This window comes from Eulemur rufifrons, chromosome 7, assembly GCF_041146395.1.
Source record: "Eulemur rufifrons isolate Redbay chromosome 7, OSU_ERuf_1, whole genome shotgun sequence".
NCBI classification, from domain to species: domain Eukaryota; kingdom Metazoa; phylum Chordata; class Mammalia; order Primates; family Lemuridae; genus Eulemur; species Eulemur rufifrons.
This window is the reverse complement of record NC_090989.1, coordinates 255,223,098-255,238,761: the sequence shown is the minus strand read 5'-3', so window position 1 is coordinate 255,238,761 and position 15,664 is coordinate 255,223,098. Positions and strand designations below refer to the sequence as shown.

Here is a 15,664-nt window from a genome sequence, read left to right as displayed (position 1 = left end):
TGATTAGCAAACATCTATCAGCCCTCCAGGCCGGCAACTGTCTCTTTCAACACCAGTCTTTCCCCAAGTTAAAGCAAGACTATCACTTTCAGCAATACCACCATCTAGTGGCAAGTGCAATTATTTCGGTCCAGTTTTAGAACATACATACATATATTTTATATTTATACACACATATGTATGTGTGTGTGTGTATATATATACACACATAAATATAGTTCAATGGCTCTCAAACTCTTTTCCCAGCGGGACATAACTGTTCCTCCTAAAACCAGAATAATGGCAGACTTTTCCAAATTGTTACGTAGAAAAGACGTGCCAGAAGACACTATGTGAATTTGATCAATTTTAATTGTTTTTAAAACCGCAATCTTTTTAAACCTTTAGCTCTTGCTGCTGGTTATCTTCTGCTAGCAATCAATGGCAAATGACAGAAACAGCTTTTCATGGTTGTTAGGTTTCTTAATCTGTGGACTTGTATATTTTTAATATTTTATATTGCAGGTAATAAATTTTTTTTTCTGAACCAACAGGATAAAAAGCGCAGAAACGGAATTATATGTACAGACAAAGCTGATATAGGTGAGAGATGTCATTACAAGTGGGTAAAGGGTAAGTTATTAGTGCGGGGAAAACTGGTCATTGCATGGGATGAAAATAATTCCTGTTGGCCCTCAACTTTTCAGAGCCGCCCATAAACGACAATAATCCCCTCAACGTACGTGGCAGATTGACGCTCATAATTTCATTCATTTTAGTGCCAGTGAAGTATTGAGCATAAGAAATAGTCTTTACTTAAGCCTAGCGCAGTATGGCCTGCGTTATAGCATCCATCACATTTGAAATAAGGTTTACTTGGAGTTTCTAACAAAACGTTGTTATTATGGAAAAATCGCAGCATACAGAGTATAATCACCTCTGCATTCCCGCCACCCAAGAAGAATTTTTTCTTTTTCTTTCTTTCTTTCTTTTTTTTTTTTTTTGAGACAGGGTCTTGCTCACTTGCCGGGGCTAGAGTGCAGTGGCATCATCATAGCTCACTGCAACCTCAAACTCCTGGGCTCAAGCGATCCTCCCAAAGCCTAGGATTACAGGCATGAGCCACTGTGTTCCGCCAAAGGATAATTCTTAAGCTTTCTTAACGTCAGATCCTTCCGCTCTGTGGTAATTACATATACTCATCCTTTTTTTAAAAAAATTAGGGTCATTTGTTAGACATGTATGTTGCTTATTATTAACGTTTCGAGAGGGACATCTTTGCGCGTAATTATTCGTTGACAGATGGCCCCCTCGGAAAGCGCGGGAACTCGGAGCTGCAGCCTTCCCTGAGAGGGCGGGCCACCGCTGGGGCTCAGCCCGAGACAACTACCATCTGGATCCCGGACGCGAACAGATCCCAGACAGGGGTTCGACACCCCACCTACGACCTCCGGGCTGCTTGCGGTACCCCGCTGGCGCGGCTACTGCGCAGGCGCCAGGCACAGAGAGCGGAAGCGGAAGTCTTGACGGGTCGGGTAGATTTCCTGAGCGACCAGGAGCCATGCGCGGCTTGGAGGAACCGGGGCCTCGGCCCATAGCGACCCCGTGCGGCTGCGTGAAGCCGTCTCTGGAGACAGGTAACTTCTAAGAGACTGGCGGTGCCGCACTCAGGAGAGAACTAAGCCCAGGCAGCCGACTTAATTGCCGAGAATGGTGTAAAATGCGATATTTTGAACTGACGTGCGTCATCTTCCTACCTACGGCGAAGGCACGGGTCACGTGTTCTGGTGACCACGTGATGTGTGAGGCGAGTGGGATGACGTCATCTCGCATGCTTCGTTCTTGGTACTTGGCAGGTACTGTCTGCCTAGTCTTGGCACAGTAGCTAGGACAGGCACGTGCTGCGAATGGGGTTCTCCCAGCTATAGAGGAAATGGGATGTGTACAGCTATTGTTATACCATTTAAAAATTAGTAAATGGCACTAGAGAGATGTATACTGCGCTTTGGGAAATGAAAAGGGAGAAGGAGGAAAGTTTGGAGGAGGAAAGTTTGGAGGAGGAAATAGTTTTAAACTGGGTTCGGAATAGACGTGAGTTTGTTTCTATTTATTTACACCTCTTTATAGAGAGCAGAATATATTAGTTTTAAAACTACTAGAAGCAAATGGAGGAAATTAAAATAGCTTGCTATCACCCAGAGAAAACCGCTGTCAATATTTTGGTGTCTACCTTCCATACTTGTTTCATTTCGTGCACACTAGGAAAATGAGGTCCTATGCAACCCCATTTTTTTATACTTTTTTTTAAATTGAAATTTTATGAAAATCTTTCTGTGGCAATTTAATTTTAATTTTAAGAGGTTGCATGCTATTTTGTTTTAGAGATATGCTCTAATTTATTTAGACTTACAGCTCCCTATTGTTGGGCATTTAGGTTATTGCCAGTTTTCATTGTTTTAAATGAAAGTTCTTGAAACTGAAAACTTTGTGCACTGTTCTAAATGTTGAACTTTGTTAAATTTCCTAGAAGTGCTATTACCTGGTCAAAGATTGTGCTCATGTAAAAAATTTGTTGTGCTCTGCCAGCTTACAGGTCTGATATTTTGACAGGCTAGAAAGAGCAGAAGCCAGGGTTCAGAGGTCTACAAAGCATGAGGTTGGTGAGCCGTAAGTCTCAAGTGTTGGATGGAACAGGAAGGTGGGAATCTTTGATTGGATTCAGATTGTGGAGAACCTTGAACACCAGACAAAGAAATAATCTGTTAACAGTGGGGAACATGAACAGTTTAAAGTTAGAGAGTGGCATAATACAAGAAACTCTATGAGTGTAGAGGTTTGGTCTACTGTGTTTTGACAAGGGAGGGACTTGCATTGGAGAGGGGAAGTATAACAAGAGTAATCTAACAGTCCAGGCAGAGATGAAAAAGACCTGAACTTTCTTTCACAGTAAGACCTGTAGAAAAGCCTTATACAAAAAAACTCTGAATTACCAATTTACTGATTTTTTACTTATTACACAGATAATACAGTTGTAATGTTGTTAAAATGAGGAAAAAGCTTGAACAAGGGCTTTTAGAAACCACTCCTTGCTGGTATCTTCTCTTGTAGCGTTCTAATTGTGCCGGTCAATCTAGAAGGATTATTTTGTTGAAACTTACTTTATTCTTTAGTATTTTAAATACATTCACTTTAAAAATAAAATAAAAATATAAAAGATGAGCAAGAATGTGTTAATAAAAATAAAAGCATTCTGTAAAATTTGAAACCAGTCAAAAGGCTGTACTTAATGACTGAAGGCTGCAGGTTCCCCACCCTTATTCTAGTCTATCTAAAGGGATATTACTATGTGTATGTAACGATGGGAATATTTATATGTATTCATGAATACTATAAAAAATCTTTTTTGTTTTGTTTTGTTTTTTAAAGACAAGGTCTTGCTCTGTTGCCCAGGCTACAGTACAGTGGCCCAATCATATAGCTCATTGTAACCTCAAATTCCTGGGCTCAAGTGATCCTCCTAAGGAGGTGGGACTACAGGCACACACTACCATGCCTGGCTAAAAAATCATTTTTTATAGTTGTATAACACCTAGCAGATTTTAAAATCATGGAATCAGTACATTAGAGAAAACATGTTTTCTTACAGCTTGATTTGACCTACTGACTAATGATTTACCTAATTTTCTTCTGTAGGGAATCTTTTAACTGAGCCAATAGGCTACTTGGAATCCTGTTTCTCAGCCAAGAATGGTACTCCACGGCAGCCATCCATTTGTAGCCATTCCCGGGCTTGTCTGAAGATTAGAAAAAGCATCTTTAATAATCCTGAACATTCCTTGATGGGCCTAGAACAGTTCTCGCATGTTTGGTAAGTTGTTTTATAGTTAGAAGTAGTACTTTAGGCCAGAACTTGCCCCTAAGTAAGGTACTCCAGGGAAAGGCAACCTTAAAGTCTGCCATCCAGACCACCCTCTCTGTTGCACAGAATTCCTGTATTGCATTCAGGCACATGATTGCCTGCATCATTTAGACATCCTCAAGGAAGCTTGGGATGCACTGAGGGAGCACATTCCATTTGTGGTTGGTTCTATTTGTGAGGATGCCTTCTGTTGAGCTGAAACTCTAGACTTTTTTGAGACAGAATCTTGCTAAGTTGGCTGGGCTAGAGTGCCACGGCATCAGCCTAGCTCACAGCAACCACAAACTCCTGGACTCAAGTGATCCTCTTGCCTCAGCCTTCCGAGTAGCTGGGACTACAGGTGTGCGCCACCACACTCAACTAATTTTTTTTATTCTTGGTAGAGACGGGGTCTCACTCTTGCTCAGGCTGGTCTCGAGCTCCTGACCTCAAGTGATCCTCTCGCCTCAGCTTCCCAGAGTGCTAGGATTACAGGTGTGAGCCGCTGTGCCCGGCCTGTAGACTTTGTTAATTCTACCCTGAGTCATTATTCTGTCCTATAGACCAGGGCTCAGTAAACTACAGCCCATTGATTAAATATGGTCCACTGCCTGTTTTTGTAAATTAATTTTATGGGAACATAGTCATGCCCATTTGTTATGTATTGCCTATGGCTGCTTTTGTGCTACAGTGGCAGAGTTGAATAGTTCTAATAGTGACTGGTTGTTTGGCCTTCAAATCGTAAAATATTTACCATCTGACCCTTTACAGAAAAAGTTTGTAGAACTAAGACCTATGTAGAATTAAGTCAACTCCTCCTAAAGGACAAAAGACCTTAGAAATCTGGATACTTTAAATAAAGTATTACCTACATCAGGGCCCATGTTATACTGCGGTTACTTGCTGTCATTTGGAATTCTGTCTCTGTTCATTCTTCCTCACTCCAACATCAGCAGTCTGAATTGGTCTAATTTTACTGATGGAGACCTAAAATTAAGTGTTTGTTCTGAAATAGTTTATTTTTCATGTTAATTTTGGGACATGGGTAGATTAGAAAGAACATAGGTGTTCCGACCTTGTTTGCATGATCTTGGTTGAGTGATTTAAGTTAAAACATTGTTGATATTAGAAATAGATTCAGCCTTTCTGCCAAAACTGCCAACTTCCAGTAATTTGCCAAAATGACAAACACAAAGGGAAAGAGGAGAGGCACTGACCTATATTCTCTAGGCCTTTTAGAAAACATGAAGTTGTTCCTTTGGCCACATACATGGGAATCTATAAGAAAGATAATATTGTAGACATGAAGAGAATGGGTACTGTTCAAAAAGGCATGCTCCACAACCTTTACCATGGCAAAATTGGAAGAGTCTACAGTGTTACCCAGGCATTGTTGTAAACAAACGAGATAAGGGCACGATTCTTTCCAAGAGGATTTATGTGTATATTGAGCATATTAAGCACTCTAAGAGCTGAGACAGCTTCCTGAAACATGTGAAGGAAAATTATCAGAAAAGAAGGAAGCCAAAGAGAAAGGTACCTGGGTTCAGCCGAAGCGCCAGCCTGCTCCACCCAGAGAAGCACACTCTGTGAGAACCAGTGGAAAGCAGCCTGAGCTGCTGGAACCTAGTCCCTATGAATTCATAGCATAATAGGTGAAAAAAAAAAAAGATCACTGGACTGTAAAAATGTTTCTCTTCATTGAGTAGACGTGTGGTGTCCCCTTCCCCAAAGAAATATTTAAAGCAAATTTTAATTGTGTCCTAAAAATGAATAAATTAAAAAAAATAGATTCAGAAGTTTGTAGAGATGTTTCCTTACCCCTTCTGTTTTTGTCCTCTCTCACCCCCAACACTCTTCAGAGATTTTCACTGTTAATAGCTTGGTGTAGATCCTGCCAGACTTTTTCATGTTTTCTTTTTTTAATACACATAGAAACAAATATAGACACATAGAATGAGCATTTGTTTTAAAAAATAGAATATGTTTTCTTCACTTAATAGTATATATCATGGAGAGCCTTCATGATAGTATAGTACATATAGATTTGCCTTTTTTGCTTTAGTAACTGCCTATTATCACAAAATATAGATGTACCATACACTCTTTTATTACAAATCAAGAGCTATTTTGTTATTACAGTAAAACTGTAGCAAGCCCCCGCAGACACATATTCTTGGCCACTTGTGTATTTTTGTGGATAGGATATCAGAAGTGGATGCATTGGGCCAGAGGGTATGCATATTTGTAATTTTGGGGTGCTGTTGCCAAATGACCCTCTAAAATTAGCCAACTTGTCCTTCAATCATGTGTACAAATGATCTTTTTCCTATACCCTCTCCAACGAGATATGGTGTCAATTGTTTACACTTTTGTCTGATGGAGAAAAAGTATTTTTTCAGTTTAATTTCTTAATTATTAGCGAGGCTCTGCATCTTTTCATATGGTTGTTAGCTATTTGTAATTTTTTGGTGAATCACCTATTCATATTCTTCGCTTAGTGTCCTATATTGGGTTGTCCTTTACTTAGTGATTTGTAGGGGCAGTTTATATACCAGATGTTAACCCATTGTTAATATATGTAGCAAACATTTTCTCTTAGGCTGACATTTTATAGTATTAAATACATACATCTTATGATTTAATGAATTCAAATCTGTTCATTGTTTTTTGATGGCTTCTTGCTTTTGTATCTTGTTTAGGAAAGCCTGGTGAAGTTGTTTAATATTTCTGAGCTTCAATTTCTTCATCCCTAAAATGGGGAGTAAATTATACTTCTTAGGATTGTTAAGAAGATTACATGAAATGAGTGAAAAAGTGTCTGTCATACAGGCCAGCGAACAGCAAACACTTTGTAAATACTGTTTATTCATGCACTTGACAAACATCTATTAAGTTTCTCCTGTGTGCCATTGTGTTAGGTGCAAAGGATGTAAATATGAGACTCTCTTCCTTCAAAGAAGGGGAATGGTGTTATTTTCTTCCCAACTAATTACAGTTTAATACTATTAGAGGTCAAGCATAGTGACTCATGCCTGTAATCCTAGCACTTTGGGAGACTGGGGCAGGAGGATTGCTTGAGGTCAGTAGTTTGAGACCAGCCTGGGCAATGTAGTGAGACCCCGTCTCTAAAAAAAATTAAAAAATTAGCCAGATATGGTGGCTTGTGCCTGTAGTCCCAGCTACTTGAGAGGCTGAGGTGGGAGGCTTTCTTGAGCCGAGTTCAGTTGCAGTGAGCTATGATTATGCCACTACACTCCAGCCTGGGTGACAGAGCAAGCAAGACTTTGTCTCTAAAAAATGAACAAACAAAAAAACCCTTAAAAGCATTCTTTCTGTTACTTTTTTTGGGGGATTACATTTTTTTTCCCCCTCAAATCATTAGATACAATAACTTCTACTATTTTCTTACTCAGTGATTTGGTTTTTTTTCAATAGGATTTTGTTTGTTTTTCACAAAAATGGTCATTTGAGCTGTAAAGCAAAAGTGCAGCCTCCTAGGCTGAATGGTGCAAAGACTGGAGTTTTTTCTACAAGAAGCCCTCATCGTCCCAATGCAATAGGACTGACCCTGGCCAAGCTGGAAAAGGTGGAAGGTAACCCATTTCATTTCTGCTTTTACCTTTTTCTTATTACCCTAAAAAAATCTTATAAAATAAACATACCATTCACCACTGGCTGCTATTCAGATAGGTACCAATAGTGTTAACTCCTGAGAACCACTGGACATTGAAGAAAACACAGTGATTAAAAGAAAGTCAGCACTCAAAACTCTTTGAAGTAAGCTCTCATAGGATTCTCAGAGTTTGTTTATATCATTGCATATACAAAACCTATTATTGTTTTAAAATAACTCATAGATTTCATAATCACTAAATTAGTAACCAAATTTTCTCTGACTTGGAATGCAATAAATACAAAATGATTAAAAATAATTGGATACTTCCAGATTTCACACACAGTAACTAGTTGTACATGCACGTGTGGTAGGCACGTAGGGTGGTGGTATGACATTCCTTCCTTGCAGGCTTGAGGAAGTGGACATACATCGTGGCTGCAGTGTAGCTGTCAGCTGTGCTTTGTGGCAGGAGTCAGGGGTGGATCACACTACAGGATCGAACATTGGTCAGATTGTAGAAGTATCTGTATAGAATACCAGATTAGTTTTAACTATGTGTTCGTCTATAACCTACTTAGATACTTTTGGAAAGCATTCCATTCTTGAATCACTCTGACCCAATAAGTACACTTGTTAGAAAGGCAAAAGGTGAAATGGCAGGTAGTCTGGGGGTCGCAGGCCATTCCAGGCTTTGGCTTACTGTTTGTAAAGTGCACCAAGAAGAAGGACCTGTCCAATCTGTGATTCCACAGGATATTGTTTTGAGGATCTCATGAGATAAAAGCTCTAGGAGTACTTTTCAGGCCATTGGGCACTAAAGAGATGAGAGCAGTTATTTTGCTTGTTCTTTCCCAGAACCTGATCTTCCCCGTTGGATTATACTCAACAGGCCCTTAGGTCGTTTTCTCAGAAAAACTCAGTAGCTGATGCACCTTGAGTTTTATCAGTTTGTAATGGCTAAACAACTTGGGTAACTGTACTGGAACATTTTATGATCATTCACATAACTCACACATACTTTCTAGCACTGAATGTGTGCCAGGCATTGTTCTAGGCATTGGAGATATAGTAGTAAACAAATCAGATAAAAATCCCTGCCCTAAAGAACTTAATGTTCTTGGGGGGGAGATTAAGTCAAAAAGTTCAAAAGACAGGCACAACGGTACCGTAGATGTTACTACATAAGCTTTATGGCAACCACTAGTGTTTGTGTGATGCTCTACAGTTAGTAAAGAGTATTTGTGGGCCGGGCGCGGTGGCTCACGCCTGTAATCCTAGCACTCTGGGAGGCCAAGGTGGGCGGATCGTTTGAGCTCAGGAGTTCGAGACCAGCCTGAGCAAGAGCGAGACCCCATCTCTACTAAAAATAGAAAGAAATTATATGGACAGCTAAAAATATATATAGAAAAAATTAGCCGGGCATGGTGGTGCATGCCTGTAGTCCCAGCTACTCGGGAGGCTGAGACAGGAGGATCCCTTGAGCTCAGGAGTTTGAGGTTGCTGTGAGCTAGGCTGACGCTACGGCACTCACTCTAGCCTGGGCAACAGAGTGAGACTCTGTCTCAAAAAAAAAAAAAAAAAAGAGTATTTGTGTACATTATATCACGATGGCTCTTGGGTTTGATAGGGTGGCAGTCCCCCTTTCATGGATGAGGAAACTGAGGCTCCTTAACGTTAGATAAATTTCTTGATAGCATCCAGCCAGGTGGTTGTCTGACTCTAAATCCCATGAACTCTTACCTATGCTTCAGTGTCTTCCTTTCTCTTGCAGACATTGTGAGGCATAATCATTTAAAAAGTCTAGAATCATCTTTCCAAAGTTCCAGGCTCATTCACAGTAAGTGTGTTTTAGAAATCAGGGTCCTGTGTTAATCATGTGTTTCTTAAATGGAGACAGAATCAAATGTGACCACATGCAGTTTTCTGGTTCTTGTTTGGCCAGTTTCCCAAGGGTCTGGATAGTAGACATTGTACCAGAAGCAGGAGCTGGACAGCAGCTGTCCAAGTGGGACAATAGGAGACCTGTCCTTAGTATTTGGTAATGGTGACTTACGTGCTGCTTAATTGTTCTGAGTCTTGATGGATGTATTGGTTTTGTATTGCTATGTAACAAATTACCACAAACTCGTCAGTTTAAACAACACGCACTTACATTGTGTTTGAAACATTATTATGTTTCTGTGGGTCAGGAGGATGGGCACAGCCTCGTTGGGTCCTCTGCTTAGGGTCTCACTAGACTGTAGTTAAGTTGTCAGCTGGGATGAGTTCTTATCTGGAGGCTTAACTAGGGAAGAATCTGCTTCCAAACTCGCTCAGGTTGTTGGCCAGATTCACTTCCATGTTGTTGTAGGACTGAGGGCCCAGCTTCTTGCCGGTTGTTGGCTGGAGGCTGCCCTCAGCTCCTAAAGGCAGCTTGCAGTTCCCCGCATGGGCTTTCCCTGCATGCCTGCTTACTGCATCCAGCCTGCAAGGAGAGCCTCTTGAGTGAGTCCACCAGCAAGCAGGAGTCATATAGGAACAACCACTGCAGGGGTATCACACCTCTTTTGCTGTATCTGTTGGTTAGAAGCAAGCACGTTCAAGAGGAAGGATTATACAAGGGCATGAACACCAGGAGGTGGGGGTCTGGGGGCCCCCTTAGAGCCCAAGCGGAAGCCCTCATTGGTCTCGCAGAGAGATACTGAGGATTGTTGTGTGCCTGGAACAGAGGTAGAAGCACCAGTGAAGCAAAGGTGAGTCAGCCCCACCCCGGCTCAAGGGGCCTGCCCACTGTCTAGGGATAGGGGCTCCGAGCAGGTTCCTGCCCGACCATGGGGAAAGGGCTCTAGCAAAGGTATGTGCACAGGCTCCTCTGTGGGGACCATAGGAAAGAATGCTCATGTCTGGAAGAGCCAAAAAGGCTTTATAGAAGATGTGTTCTGTGAGGGCCTCAAAGATCAAGTAGGAGTTTGACAGATAAAGAAGAGGGTGGGTTTCCAGATAGAAAGAAAAGCCTATGTCAGCACCAGGTGTGTGTGATAAAATTGTAAGCTCATGAGACGTAAGCAGATGGTGTTGGAGAGAGGATTTTGGGCTATAATTGTATTCTGTTATTTACACTATTCTTCATTGTTCGTATTTTTAAGAGGGTCTTTTTTTTTTTTTTACACATGATAGGTGGAGCTATATACCTTTCTGGAATTGACATGATACATGGCACACCCATACTAGACATAAAGCCCTACATAGCTGATTATGACTCGCCACAAAATTTGATGGAACCTTTAGAGGATGTTAATTTGCAGAATAACCAACATAAACCAAAAACTGTGTCCCAGTCTGATGGCAAAACTGATAGTTGTGATCAGCGACAGCTCTCGGGACTCAAGGAGCCACAACCCCACCATAGCACTAAGGAGAAACCTAAACGTCCTGAAGACAGAACTTCACAAGACAACTACATGAAACACAGCGACACAGCAAAAATCCAGCAGCCCTTGCCCAAGCACAGGGAGGTAGCAGTGGATTTTGGTTTGGAATCAAAAAGTGATCAAAGTCTAAGTGTGGCAGAAGAGCAGATTAGCCCAGATTGCCTGGAGAAGAGCTCTTCAGAGGAAGGCACCGATGAGAGGCTACGGAGAGTGGAAGGAGCACTGGTCCCCCAAGGAGGCAGTGCAGGGACCCAGCCCGCGCCTCACTGTCCTGCCAGGACAGCTGACGGAGCCCCCCGCAGTGTGGTTCCTGCCTGGGTGAGAAAGGCCCCTGTGGCCACATTAGAAGTGCGGTTTACTCCTCACGCTGAGATGGACCTTGGGCAGCTCAGTTCGGGAGGTGAAACAGGTACCTTTGGTTTCTTAGTTCTGAATGAGGGATGAACTTTTAATGAGATTTAGCCAAGCTTGGTATTTCTGAGGGCAGTCATTAATATAGGGAGTATTTGTCAGTATGACTTTTTAAGAAACATGGGAGTATAGATTAATATTTGGGCATCACCATCATATGACAACTTTGATTTGACAGCTACAGGTACTCAGTAAAGCGTTTGCAGAGAATGGTGCTGCCTCGTGAGGCAGCCCGTGATTTACTGCCCCTTGTCTGCCCGTTACGATAGTTCTTGGAGTTTCCAGACGTCATTCAGAAGCTAAATTTTGCTTGTTCTATACTTTCGTACATTAAGTTTTCTCATATGCTTTACTATCCGACTAGAGCAATGTTGCATTTTATTCTGACAGTCACATAGCTGATAGCTCAGTTTCTGGCACAGGGCACTCTAGGGGCTCAGAGTAAGAGGGGAATAACCTCTGAGCACAGAACTGTGCCCACAAAGTCCCAGCACTAGAGACATGCACTTGACTGCAGAAGAGAGGCCACAGGGCTCTTACTGGCAGCCTGTTTACTTTAGCACGTGGTTCTTAACAAACGCTATCTGGTTTCCCCAGCCTATAGCAGATCCAAACTATAGGGTCGAATCTAGAATGAAGGGAGGAGCTGTTAAGAAGTGGATATAGTGATGCCAGTAAGAAGTAGCCAATTACCGAGGAGACGTCAGGTTTCCGAAGGGTAGAAAGCTATTCTTTGTGTTACAACTCAGTAAAGAGCCAACGTAGCCATATAAAGAGGGAGATTCATTCATTCACTCTACAATTGTTCACTGAGCTGCTGCTGGGTGCCAGACACTGGTCTAGGCCCCTGCCATATATCAGTGAGCAAAACAGATCAAATCAATCCCTGCCCTCATGGAGCTTGCATTCTAATGGGGAGGAGAGAGACAAACTAAAAACATAATAAGTAAGCAAGTAATTGTACTAAACATATAAAAACATGTGTTAGAAAAGGTGATAAGGGTTATAGAAGAATTTAAAAGAGAATAGAGCAGGGGTTGGGGTATTCCACTTTTAAATAGGTGGCCAGAGTAGGCCTCATTGAGTAGACACATACAAGCAAAGGCCAAAGAGGTGAAGGAGTGAGTGTCCAGGGAAAGGACATGCCAGCCTAAGGGACAGCCATTGCACAGCCCCAAGGCAGAGAGTGCATGGCATGTTTGAGGTCACATGGCCAGAGCCGACTGAGGAAGGGCAGAGTGGAAGGAACTGAGGTCAAAGAGGCTACAGGGAGGGGATGAAGTCACACAGGATATTATAGGCCACTGTAAGGGCTTGAGTTTTGATCTTGGGAGCAGGCAGTGGAAGGCAGAGGAATTTGACATCAATATCCCCAGAGAGATATTGGGGATATTGCAGTCAGATCACTGCCTGGAGTGGGCTATGGGTGATTTCTGGGATGTCACGCCTCAATGGCATGCAAAGGCAGGCTGGAATTACTTATTCAGACAATGACGCCTTTCATTCTATATCCAGAAAATAAAGGTTTAAACAACCATGAGATTAGATTTTCACCTGTTTTAAAAGGAGGGACAGAATGAAGAGGATAGGAGGGGGTTTGGCTTTGAGAATGGTACCTGAAGGAAGTCATCCTGATGGGGAAAAGAGATATAAAAGTTGGGGCTGGTGGCAAATGCCACAGTTTACTCTGGAGGTTTCCTCATTTCTTCCTGTCAGGGCCACAGCCAGCCCACACTCTTGCCTTTTGCAATAAGGCAAAGGCACACCTTCTGCGTGGAGGCAGCCACCTGCCAGGGCTCAGGCACTGGTTTTAGCCCCGACAGGCCAACCTTGGTGACCTTCACCTCTGCACGTGGCAGCCCCATGGATGTGAGCAGTGCCGTCATTTGAGGCTTGTGCTGCTTGTTCTTTCCCACGGCTTTATTTTTAAACGAAGCTTTTGATTTTAAAATTTATCTCTCTATTTAAAATTTTTTGTTTATAGAGATCACTTAATCACTGTATACCATTAATGGGAGGAGGAAGGTCAGGTGTAAAAGGATTTGTGGTGGAACAAAGCAGTGCTGCCTAGTAGATACTTTATGTTTACCCCTTGTCTTGTGGTTACTGTTGAATGCTACCTACTGTGGAAAGTTTTGGTTTACAGACTACAGTGCCTGTGTCTGTGGTGTTTCAAATATGTCTTAACTGATTTTAGAAAATGGTTAAAAGGAGAAATTATGCAATATAACTATAAAACAGGAACTGATTGATAGCAAATGGCAGAATTCAAAGCCAGTACAGAAATGGAAATCACTTTGGGAAGTTCTGAGTCTATAAGAGGTGAAAGGTGTTGGAATGTGAGGAAATCGGTGCTGGAACAGAGGTCTGAGCAGAGTGCCATGGGCTACGCCGGGGAGAGAATTCTGACTTGAGTGTGGGTGGGGAATGTGGGGAGGCTTCCTGGAAGAAATGGCATTTGAGCTAAGCCCGGGAGGATGAGTAGGCCGGGAGTCGAGGTGCCTGGAGCCTCTACCAGAAACGCTGTCACTGAGGATTGTGATGAACCCCTCTTTTCTCTGAGCCATGCAATAACGGAATCTTCTCACCATATCAATTATTTTTGACCAAAAGTTTTACTTCATGGCCGTGTTTACCGACTGACTTGTTGGATATAGCCCAGAGTGATTTTTGGCTTTTTATAAAAATCTAGTCCACTTTAAGAAGGGTAAAGATGTACTCACTCCAGAGATATTTTGAGCAGGGATGACTTTTTAAAAACATATACCTTCCTGGAAGGGGCTGGCCTTCATTTGGATATATATTATGTTGTAGTTATTAAAAACTAGATCACAGTTAGTTTTTAAAATTTAATTGTTGTACACACTTTATTTTTAAAAATTAAAATACATTAGAAAGGACACAAACGTAAGTAGTTTTGCCACTTGACAGGGTAAGCATCTGTTTACCTGAAATATGCACTTGGGTGGAACAGTGGCTGGGTCCCTACTGATGACATTGAACTTTCTCAGTGTATCTGTTTCACTTTTGTCCTGGGACTCTTTCATGTCCTTAGGGATGTGGTGTTACTTGTAACTGTGGGGCTGCGGCACCAGCTCTCTGGTGCAGTCTCCTTGCCTATATAGTTAGTATTCTCGGTATGTGGGGGTTCAGTTCTCTTTCTTGTGGCTTCCTCAGAATACTGGGACTGTCATGCATTTCCTTGTCTCTGTTCTGAGAAGAAAATGACAAGGAATTGAAGTCTACATTGAGTATAGAAAAGTAACATTTTGGTTAACAGAAAATGAAAGCTTACCTCACCTCATTAGGAAACCAAGGGAAAATACCATGATTTTTTTGTTCAGTAAAATAAAAATTTGGGGGTGCACAAGTTAAATCTAATGACAGTAAATACCTTTTGAAGGTGACATTCTCTGTAATGACCAAATAGATTTCCAAACCCCGTTCATTTCAAGTGTTGTTTAAGGAACCAACCAAATTCCATACTGAAGTTTGTTATAATGGAATTCAACCTGCATTAAGTTGTGTTCTTCTCATTGCAGACGTTGGTCAGGCGTCATTTAAGTATTTTCGGTCAGCAGAGGAGGCAAAGCGCGCCATAGAGGCCGTGCTGTCAGCCGATCCTCGGTCTGTGTACCGCCGGAAGCTCTGCCAGGACCGCCTGTTCTACTTTACTGTGGACATAGCGCACGTCACTTGCTGGTTTGGTGACGGCTTTGCAGAGGTTCTAAGGATCAAGCTGGCTTCTGAGCCTGTTCAGATGACTGAGCCTGTGGAGTCCTTGGAGCCTCCATCACGTCTTTAGACAGCCTCGTTGACCTTCGGTGGCTTCTGGATTTTCTGTACAAGCTGATGATGTGCAGATAAGCAATACTTTGTGATCTCACTGCTTTGATTGATTTGGGCTGTTCAAAATATTTATTTGAAAAACATGTATTTTAATAAACTTAACTGAGAGATATATAGAGAAATTGCTGTGTGCTTTTTGACCTGTTGATACTAAAGAATCCATAGGCGATACTGTCTTCGATTTCTGAAAGAAATTGATTGTTCTTGGCACACTTGATAAAATTAGGCAGAGATCATTCTAGCAGAGACTTTCCAGTTTAGGGATCTGTTCAACAATGCACACTGGTTTTCTGTCTGGAAAAGCCTGACCTCTCTATTATATTCTAAATCAAACTGAGTTACTATCTCTTAGGAAACTAACAAATCAAAAACAAGTGGTTATAGATATCTTTAGAGATTAAACCCTGTGTTTCAGAGACTTTGTGACACATACACACATATGTATATATAGTTAATCTGATTCTAAAATAGAGACTCTCTGAGATTTCTTGGGATATC

General features: G+C 41.8%; 1 protein-coding gene across 4 annotated transcripts; it reads left to right on the top strand.

The window, feature by feature from the left end:
- Positions 1 to 1,533: 1,533 nt before the first annotated feature.
- On the top strand, positions 1,534 to 15,335 carry TRMO (tRNA methyltransferase O). 4 transcript variants are annotated; one of them, XM_069474464.1, is made up of 5 exons: positions 1,534 to 1,616; positions 3,673 to 3,847; positions 7,316 to 7,473; positions 10,653 to 11,306; positions 14,860 to 15,335. In XM_069474464.1, exons 1-5 carry the CDS (start codon positions 1,541 to 1,543, stop codon positions 15,120 to 15,122), a joined length of 1,326 nt encoding a protein of 441 aa, XP_069330565.1. In that variant the 5' UTR covers positions 1,534 to 1,540; the 3' UTR covers positions 15,123 to 15,335. The 4 variants fall into 4 exon arrangements, with proteins under 4 accessions (XP_069330565.1, XP_069330564.1, XP_069330567.1 ...); XM_069474463.1 differs by having other exon boundaries at positions 10,653 to 11,315; positions 14,860 to 15,267; XM_069474465.1 differs by lacking the exon at positions 1,534 to 1,616 and adding an exon at positions 9,268 to 9,333 and having other exon boundaries at positions 3,755 to 3,847; positions 10,653 to 11,315; positions 14,860 to 15,267.
- The last annotated feature ends 329 nt before the right edge of the window (positions 15,336 to 15,664 follow it).

Bases quoted from the DNA above. Each gene is read 5' to 3' on its own strand.
- TRMO (XM_069474463.1), top strand. From the start codon at position 1,541: ATGCGCGGCTTGGAGGAACCGGGGCCTCGGCCCATAGCGACCCCGTGC. The intron at 1,617-3,672 runs GTAACTTCTAAG...TTTCTTCTGTAG, and splicing joins GAAGCCGTCTCTGGAGACAG to GGAATCTTTTAACTGAGCCA. The intron at 7,474-10,652 runs GTAACCCATTTC...TACACATGATAG, and splicing joins CAAGCTGGAAAAGGTGGAAG to GTGGAGCTATATACCTTTCT.